Below are 10344 nucleotides of genomic sequence, written 5' to 3' on the forward strand. Positions count from 1 at the left end.
TGTAAATAATAAATCAAGGCAACTGGACTTACTGTAGATTTCTTGAAAACGTTTCACTCGTTCTTCCAACGAGTTTTCTCAATTCTGAGTGACTGTACAAGAATTCTTTCTTTTATGGCTACCTTAAAAGGCTGCTCCTTTCAATTAATCTCTGCTTGGAAATATCCATGGGCAAATTGTACCTTTTTGAAGATAATGAATATTTAGTTTCCTCAAATTATTATTGTTATGGATTTTTAATGCTTTTTATTTCTTGGGTGAGATTGCCAGCAGTGTATGCAGTTCAAGGGCAGATCCCAGAGGAAGAAACATTATTGTCAGAGTGATTTTGGTAAGCATGAGATTTGGTCACTACTTTGTTGTAAAATTTCAACTGATGATCAACAAGATCATGATCTATCACAGGGTTCAGCAACCTTCAGCACTCCAGCTGTTGTGAAACTACAACTCCCAGTATGCTCCATTACCTTCTATGAAAGTTCTGCTGGGAGTTGTCCTTTCACAACAGCTGGAGTGCCGAAGGTTGCTGAACCCTGATCTACCATAAATCTTATATGGACAAGTGCCCCGCTTGTGTGAAAGTGTCTTGACTCTGTACAACAAGTGAGGGTTTAAGGGTAAGTCCAGATGCCGTGGATAATTCCTGCCGCATATTATGTTGCAAATCTATGGCAAATCCACATTTGTTACATGCTGATTTGGCCACAGATTTCATCTTAGGCGTTGTAAGGCTACTTTCACACTTACGGCACAGCAATCCAGCAGGCAGTTCTCCGAATCCGGCATAGCTGGATAATGCCGGATGCCTGCCGGACCCCATAGAATATCATGGCATATGGCAGGGATGCTCAACCTGCGGCCCTCCAGCTGTTGTAAAACTACAACTCCCAGAATGCCCTTCTGTAGGATGATAGCTGTAGGCTGTCTGATGGGAGTTTTAGTTTTGCAACAGCTGGAGGGCCGCAGGTTGAGCATGCCTGACATATGGCATCATCCAAGCCTATTCACCATAATGGTATACAGTGAGCATCCAGCCACTCCCCGGCATAAGTGCCAGGAATCGACCAGACCAAAATTGCTGCACGTAACAATTTTTGTTAGGCCAAATTCCGCTTTATATATCACTGGATACCAGGCTTGGGTGATTAACAGCTGTATCCAGTTGACCGGATTGCAGAACAGGAACAGCCTGCCGGATTGCTGAGCTGACTTTTCCACAACATAATGAAAATCCACAGCTCGCTTATATTTCTGAATGGATTTTTTCTAAAGTATGTGGATGGGGTTTTAAATACCTCATTTTCATGTATTGTACCTTGCCAAGGATTTGTGGTACAGGATTCACTAGCAATCCCACCACCTCGGTGCCTGGCCTAAGGGTGGGTTCACATTATAGTTTTTCTTTACTTTTGTGTTTTTACAGGAGTTTTTCTTACAGCATGCTGTCGCTCTTGGTGTTTTCATATTGCCTTCTCTATAGGGAAAAATCTACATGAAGAAAATGCTAGTGGGAAACACTGTTTGCAAAAGAACCGTCACTAAACACCACAAACATGCAGGTGGTCAAAGAAACGCATTGCGATCATTCTTGCATGTACATGGCCCAGAAAAAAATATTATTGTAGTGTGTTTATGGAGTGGGGCCCAAATTGCATTTTCCCCTTATAGAGGAAGATATGTCAAAATGGCTGAAAAATGGCAAGAGCTATATCATGCTGTATTTTTCAAAAGAAGCCAGAAAGACCTACAGTAATTGACAAAAAGCCTGGGAACGTTTTAATAAGCCTCATCCAGATGAATGGCACTTCTATTCAGTTGCAGAAAATTTCTGCAACAAAATCTGCCACGTGTAAAGGCACCCATAGGTGTTTAAGAACTCATTTAAGTTATATACTTTTATATGGACATGGCCAAGACAGTCTTTCATTCTCTGGCACGTCAGTAAGTAGAGTTCTTGAAAACTTTAAAAGAATACATAAAATCAGGGGGGAAAAAACTATTACTGTAACTTTTAAAAATTTTGGTTTATCTTTTACTTTGCAGTAATCCGTGGCAAGATTTTAGGACAGAAGACAATAGGTCAGGAGACACGCTACGACATACATATTAAACATGTATACAAAAACAAGTTCCCTCTTGTGCACCGAGAATACATCTGGGTGTCTAACAAGTGTGACTGCCCTAAGCTTAAAGATCATAAAGAATATATCATGATGCCTTCGAGACATGTGAACTATGAGCATACTCTGAACAGAATCCTGCTGACTATTAATAGTTATGTCAAGCGCTGGTCACAACACGAGGACTACCAGGTGGAACGACTAAGTAGATCATGCAGAACATCCTCCTGAGAGCTTCACAAAACAGGATCCTTATTATTTACACGAAGACTGAGAGGGCAGGAAGCCCAAAGTCATCAAAAATGAAAATAGCAAAGCCCGAAGCAGAAGAGAATCCAGAGACTAAGACTGAAAGCACCTGGAACAACTAGCACAAGGGACACATTAGGCCTGGAATGTATAATTTAATGTAATTTATTAAATGTAAAAATATCTATGTTGAAGGCTCCATAAAGGTATCGGTCACAGATTTCATTAAAAAATCCACACCAAATCATTGTTTTTAGGGGAGGCACCATGTAGCAGCACACGGAGTACCTATGGTACGGAACTGAAGGACCTCCAGGTATCTGTGTACATGGAACTTCTGTGCAAGATGTCTTACTGACATGACAAACTTAAACAATATGGAAAATATAATGTATGTTCTGCAAAAACATTTCCACTCAGTGTGATTTGAAATTGAAGGTCTATTGAAGACAGATCCATCAGGCCAAGGTGAGGAAATGGCTAGTTTATTTAACTCATCACTATATCTAAGATATTTTTCCCATGTGTTTTTGAAAATAAAAACCCTTTGATGGAAATAGTGGAGTATTCCCAGCTGAAAATATAAAATTCATATATTATACTTTGTGTGTGCATGCAAACCTTGATGATCAGTGACTGATCTGGCACTGAACAATAGTAAGTTGGCCTGGTTTTAGTATTCTTCTTTACCTGTGGGGGCTGTAGGAAGGCGCAAGGGTCCGTCGTTGACGGAAGATACGCGTCGCCAAGGTTCCTGGCCTCGGTGAGATAGGAACCGGTAATTTTGCGTGTCAGTGGCAGCTAGTGCTCGCTGACACTGTTTTTACTTAGTGTGGCTGTAAAGCCGATACAGGTCGGTTCTTATTGGAAGCAGCCAAAGAGCAGGGTGGGTGGCTGTTCCCCACGTTCCAGGCCAGGTTTTGGGCTGGGATTTAAAAACCCAGCCAGCAGCTCAGCTGGGTGTGGAATGATCCTCCAGGTGATAGTGGAGCTGTGGAAGCTCTGTGTTTGGGAGTTGAGGAGTTCCGTCATGCTGCAAGGCAGAGAGACGCATGATAGCCATCTACTGGGAGTCAGGCGCCCTAAAGCCTGCTGTGGACTGCCAGGTGACATGTTTTGTTCTGTGGACTCTTGCTGTGTGAATTAACACCAGGACCCTGCAAAGTATTGTTTTTCTTTTCTGCCTTTTTGTGTGCATAAACACGGAACTTTTGCTTTTCAACCATGGTCTTGCCTCTGTATTGCGTCCGCTTACCCTGTCTACCAGAGCAAATCCCTACAATTAGTGAAGGATGCGGGCAAGCGCAGTGAGGCTCGGCGTGAGCGCCAAAATATTTTTTGTTTTGCACGCAGCTGTATGTCATTATCAAACTGGCTAGATTCAAACCTGTGTCACGTGACAAAATGGAGGCTGTTGTGAAGGTCCTCATGGAGGCTAATCTGCAGCAGCGAGAGACCAACCTGTAGCAAGGCGAGGTTAATTCACACAGCAAGAGTCCTGGTGTTAATTCACACAGCAAGAGTCCACAGAACAAAACATGTCACCTGGCAGACTCCCAGCAGGCGGCTCTCATAGGGCTCTCAGCCTTGCAGCATGATGGAACTCCTCAGCTCCAAAACACAGAGCTTCCACAGCTCCACTATCACCTGGAGGATCATTCCACACCCAGCTGAGCTGCTGGCTGGGTTTTTAAATCCCAGCCCAAAACCTGGCCTGGAACATGGGGAACAGGCACCCACCCTGCTCTTTGGCTGCTCCCAATAAGAACCGACCTGGATCGGCTTTACAGCCACACTAAGTAAAAACAGTGCCAGCGAGCACTAGCTGCCGCTGACACACAAAATTACCGGTTCCTATCTCACCGAGGCCAGGAACCTCGATGACACGTACCTTCCGTCAATGACGGACCCTTGAGCCTTCCTACAGGGCTTATATTGAGTGCTTGTTGCTATGCTCATATACACTCACTGACAACAACAAAAATAATGCAGCAGATAGAAATGTCGGATATGTAAATGATTACAGGTTTAGTCTGATTAGACAATGGGTCTTGCCACATACCTCTATGACACGCTAGAATACATTTTCCCCAGCTTGCAGACTTTGAGGGGGGGGGGGGGGAGGGGGGGGGTACATCATTAGACTGAAAGACTGAAAGCTCCAACAACTTCATTGTTCATCCTTCCAGACAGGTGACACCTTCATTACACACCCCTGTCTCTGCCGGGACCATTCCCATTATCCTGCCATTGAAAGCCAGCCACCATTGATTTTATTTGTAGTGGTGTCATGAATGATAAACCTAGATTCCTTCACTGTCCTAGGGTGAGCAGCTAGAAGGCCACAGCACTCAGAGAAGCATCAGGTTCTTCTCTAACAGCTGATCAGCAGGGGTCCCAGGTGTCAGACGCTCACAGATCAGATGCTGATGACCTATCCAGAGGATTGGTCATCAGTTAGAAAGAATCGGATAACCCCTTCATGTGCTGGGCCTCATCTCACTCCTGGTCCCATAGCAGTTGTATAGTCTGCCCCCATGGTAAGTACGTCAATCCTTCATAGTTAAACCTGTTGCTTTGGGTAACTGTGGCAATTCCATCTAAGGCTACTTTCACACTAGCTTTTTGGCTTTCCTTTTCTGAGATCTGTCATGGGCTCTCAGAAGCGGTCCAAAACTGATCAGTTTTGCACTAATGGATTCTGAATGGAAAAGGATCCGATCAGAATGCATCAGTTTGCCACCGTTCAGTCACCATTCCGCTCTGGATGCAGACACCAAAACACTGCCTGCAGCGTTTTTCTATCCGCCATGTGGTGCGGAGCAAGACAGATCCGTCCTGACACACAATGTAAGTCGATGGGGACGGATCTGTTTTCTTTGACACAATAGAAAACTGATCCGTCCCCCATTGACTTTCAATGGTGTTCATGACGGATCCGTCATGGCTATAGAAGACATAATACAACCGGATCCGTTCATGACAGATGCATGCGGGTGTATTATTGTAACAGATGCGGAACGCTAATGTGAAAGTAGCCTTAGTTGAGCTGTTGAACTGTTATATGACTGTATGAGCTGAGGACACACCAGCCTTTCACTTTTATGTTTATAGCAAACCATTATACACAAGCACAAGGGGCATTCTGATTACTAAAATTTCTCTAGATCTACTGGATAGAGGATAACTAATCGGTGGGTCCAACCATGGGTGCCTCCCCTGTTCTGCACACACATCCTATTTTGGATGCACAAAAGCTGTTCTTTCTTATGAACAAATGTCTGCTCCAAATTGCAAGTTGTTAGTGAGTCATGCACGACGGAGTAAACCAGACTGATACCTCTCCAAGGATATGTACATCGGAGGGGGCATCCCCCCTGAGGCTCTTGGCATTGTTCCTTTGGTCATTATGCAATTATTTTTATTTACTTCTGCGCAATTAGGAATGTAAACTATAGATAAGCGTGGAGTGGTCCTGGATGCAAGGCCGGTGAACCATATAGGCGAACTAGGCATTCGCCTAAGGTGCCGGCCTGCTGGGGGCGCCCTGGTGGGCTCCCCCTGACTGGGGCTTCAGCCCTGGGCGAGCGGCTCTTGAGCCGCCCCCAGCGCCGTTACAGGGGGGCCAGGAGGTGGAGGTCCTTCTTAAATATGGCAGAGCAGGCATCTGCTTACCCTGATGGCAGGTGCCTGCTCTGCCAGTAAATTACCGGAGGAGAGGAGGCGGGCGGCAAGGGAGGCTGTTCTAGCAGCTCCCCACTCCTCCCTCGTGCGCCCTCTGTGATGCCGGAATATGATGTTATTCCGGCCCTGGCATACTAAACGGCGCGCTGGAGGACTGAGGAGCTGCACCACACTGGAACCCAGGGAGGTAGTTGTTTAAGTGTTAGACTGAGTAAGTGTCTGCCTCTGTATTTATGTCAGTGAGTGTATGTATGTCTGTCTTTCTGTCAGTAAATGTATGTGTGTCTGTCATTGAGTGTCTGTGTGTGTATGTCAGTGAGTTTGGATGTCTGTCGGTCAGTAAGTGTCTGTGTGTTTGTTAGTGAGTATGTGTATGTTTGTCTGTGAGTGAGAGTCTGTCAGTGAGTTTGTGTGTGTGTGTGTGTGTGTTTCAGTGGGTAGGTGTATGTCTGTCAGTGAGTGTCAGTCAGTGAGTGAGTCTGTCAGTGAGTTTCTGTGTGTGTGTGTGTTTCAGTGGGTAGGTGTATGTCTGTCAGTGAGTGTCTGTCAGTGAGTGAGTGTGTGTCTGTCTGTCAGAGAGTATGTCTGTCAGTGAATTTCTGTGTACGTCATTCAGTGAATGTCTGAGTGTGTGTCTGTCTGTCAGTGAGTGTATGTCTGTCTGTCAGTGAGTGTATGTGTGTCGGTCAGTGAGTTTCTGTGTACGTCATTCAGTGAGTGTCTGAGTGCGTGTCTGTCTGTGTCTGTCATTGAGTGAGTGACATGAGGGGGCGGCAAAATGGATCTTTGCTTAGGGCGGCAAAAATCCTTGCATCGGCCCTGCCTGGATGCCAGTGCCATCTTGTAATGGCTTCAAATCTTTCAGTCTCATATCCACCACAATCCTGGGGCATTTTCTATGGGACTGTCAAGGATAGCCTATTACAGCACTCAGATATTTCTGGAAAAACCATAGAGAATGAATAGAGCAGCAAGACATATTTTTAACCTGCTGCTCCAGGGGTTATTCCACGAAAAGTATTCTACCATTTTCAAACCAGCACCTGGATCTGAATTATTTTGTAATTGCATGTAATTAAAAATGTTGTACAACCACTGAGTTATTCAATAAATACTCACTGAAATAGCAGCACATGCTCAGTTTCATCCTTCAATGGCCTGCTGAGCTGTGATAGGGAGAACATAGACATGCCTTCTGAGCTGCAGCAGAAAATACACTCCCTTTAAGCTGCCAGTTTGATATAATTCTACCAGAACAATTAATGGGGAGATCTGTGGATTTATGTGAGGCACAGGGCTGGTTCTAGCTTTGTGATTGTGGGAACCCAATGGTCGAATCCCCACCAATCATTTCGTTATCACCTATCCAGTAGATAAAGGTTAAAGTAACTATCTTTTAAAGTGTGTCATGTAACAGCACAGTGTATGATATGCCCTATGTACCTTAAAGCCACTGAGAGATGCCAGCAAGGAAAGGGTAAGTGCAAAGAACCCTGCATACCATGGTCATGGTAAAGTGATATATATATATTGATGTGTCCTGACATCACAGGTAGTATGTAACAGTGAAGCGACACTCCCAGGGCAGGAAGAAATCTTTAAATACTCCTGGATTTAGTCAGCTAACAAGTGGAAGTGATTGTCACTAGTAAAAATGGTATAACACTTAAAGGCATATATCAAGCCACAGAGCAGTTGAGCCTTGCAGAGGAGAAGGAAAGCCTGGAAGAAGGGTAGCCAACTTGCATTTCCTAGCTCCCACAACCTCAAGTAGCACAAGACCTGTGAACAAGCCTGGTTGAGACCACAAAGACCAGTCTGCCTCATTAGTGTAAAGTGTAATTGTGTCTGTATGATGAGGAGAGATACTGAGGATCCTGAGTATTGACACCCAGGGAGATTGGGTGCAATGCACGCCTTCCATAAAAGAGTAAGCTGATGCCTCTGAAAAAGAGTCTTCAATTAGTGTGTTGCCTCTAAGACTGTGCCTTTCTTAAGAGACTTTAAAACTGTATGCTTGTTGCCTATTGTAAGACTATAACGTTCAAGACTGTTGCCTGTCAAAAGACAGGATAAACTTAGAGTTTTCTGTCATACATAAGACCGGTAAACCGCTTTTCTTTAAATTATGCTTGTGACTAATTGAATGCCGTCTACCACTCTAGAGTGGAAAGCCATGCACCCCACACACGGGCTAAAATATGCTTTTAGTAAGGATCCCTATGGCTATGCCCCCTTACAGGCCAAGTTTCTTGAACAGTCAAACAACAGAAAGGTTGCAGCAAACTTGAATAGTCTCTGATGAGGCCCAGTGGTCACGTTGAATTAAGATAGCTGTCAGCTATTGCCCATACCCTCTGCTACGGCTTCTAAGGAAGGCTTACTAAAGCATCCCTCTCCTGACGGTATGCAGGGGGTTACAACAGTTGGCACTTTAGTATAGGATACTTGCTTTCCTAATCCACTTTGCACGCACGTGGTTGAGTAGGATAATCTGCACGCCAATACAATTGCAACTTTTATCTGCACGCGGTCCCTTTAACACAATTCAAGTTCACAGATTCTACCAGTGTTCCTTCAATCCAACTATAATGAATTTAATTTATGATATACTTTTTATTGTCGCTCTTGAGAGGTGTAGATGGCTCACCAATTGTTATTACTGGTATATATAGGAAACTGACTGTGGGCAATATTATCTTTTGTGCCCACAGTGCTCACCCTAAACACACTTTAGGGGGGTGTCTGTGGGTGAATATATCAGGGTGAGGAGGAATTGGAGTTCGCCTAAGGACTTTGACCAGGAAATGGTTAATTTGAACTCTAGATTGAAAGCTAGAGGTTGTCCCCTATGGATGTTGACTGGAGCCAAACCACATTGTGTTGCAGAGAAAAAGATCTGATTTAGGCTACATGCACACGACCGTTGTTTTGGTCTACATCCGAGCCGCAGATTTTGCAGCTTGGATGCGGACCTATTCACTTCAATGGAGCCGCAAAAGATGCAGACAGCACTCCATGTACTTTCTGCATCTGTTGCTCCGTTCTGTGGTCCGCAAAAAAAATATAACCTGTCCTATTCTTGTCTGTTTTGCGGACAAGAATAGGCAGTTATATCAATGGCTGTCCGTGCTGTAACGGACCCCAAGTACTCAGGAAGAGTATGTCCGCCTCTGTGTTCTTCCTTCCTCAGGAGATATTGCAAACTACTGATCTGTAGCTCCCAGTTTCCCCAGTCACTGGACGAGACTCAGTGTGGGGGAAACAAATTCTGCTTTATTGAACAACTGCACAGACTTGTATACAGAAAGCGAACAGATGAGACTGTAATCTCATCCCATCCCCCTCCCCAGAAATTCTGTCTGCCCCCACACCACAGGAGTCCACCTGCTAAAATAGCTCCAGACAGCCCTAGCAGGAGCCTGGCCAAAATGTCATTGTCCTGAGCTCTTTTAGAGTGCAATGGGAGATAACGAGGGGGGGGGGCTGCTGACAGTATTTTGAAACAAGTTACACAACATAACATAATTACACATATCCAACACCAGTACACATTTAACTCAAACTGATGACTATGTCGTCACATAGCTCCCCCAAGTTAAAGGATGGCAGACCCGGTGAGACCATCTATGGGTCCACCTGGGGATGTCCATGAGGGTACAGTCACCCTCTTCAGTTCTGTTTGCCGAGATAGTCCATGGTCATTGGCTCTGGGTTTCCAGAGCCTGTATTGAATTGGGAAATTGGATGGCTGTAGGGCCAGGCTCCACAGCAACATCCATCCCTGGGCCCTGGACACCCGGTTCAACCAAAGAAGGGGGAGTCTCCAAATTCCTAGGTCCGTAGTCGCTAGGAAGGAGGCTGGCAATCAGCTCCCTCCAGGAGCCCAGGTCACGGTGGGTTCCGTGACATGTGCCATTCCACAAATTGCGGAATGCACACGGACGCCATCCGTGTTTTGCGGACCGCAAAACACACAACGGTCATGTGCATGCAGCCTTAGGCCTCATGCACACGACTATAGAAAGTCTGTGCCTGTATTGCAGCCCGCAAACAGCGGGTCTGCAATATACGGGCACTGGTCGTGTGCTCACCATATCACTTGAATGGGTCCACAATCCGGAAGATACAGTGCGGTGCGAAATGGAGGCATGGATCAGAAGCCCACGGTATTTTGCTGTCAAGTTCCCTTTAAACATGAAATGATGCTATATTATTATTGTCCTTTTTTCGTAGTGTTTAATTCTTATGCAACATCGGACTGGTCCACTGGAGCACCGAAGGATGCTCT

The 10344-nt window shown here is 45.2% G+C and overlaps 1 protein-coding gene across 1 annotated transcript in view; it reads left to right on the forward strand.

Annotated features, from left to right (window-relative positions):
- The window catches only part of ADAMTSL5 (ADAMTS like 5), a 43110-nt gene extending 40257 nt beyond the window's left edge, over positions 1–2853 (forward strand). Inside the window, exons 11-12 of the mRNA XM_044283442.1 lie at positions 263–331; positions 2044–2853. Coding sequence (XP_044139377.1) covers positions 263–331; positions 2044–2351 — 377 coding nt within the window. The 3' untranslated portion in view covers positions 2352–2853. The remainder of the gene's footprint in view (positions 1–262; positions 332–2043) is intronic.
- Positions 2854–10344: the final 7491 nt, after the last annotated feature.

This window comes from Bufo gargarizans, chromosome 1 (assembly GCF_014858855.1).
Source record: "Bufo gargarizans isolate SCDJY-AF-19 chromosome 1, ASM1485885v1, whole genome shotgun sequence".
NCBI lineage: Eukaryota > Metazoa > Chordata > Amphibia > Anura > Bufonidae > Bufo > Bufo gargarizans.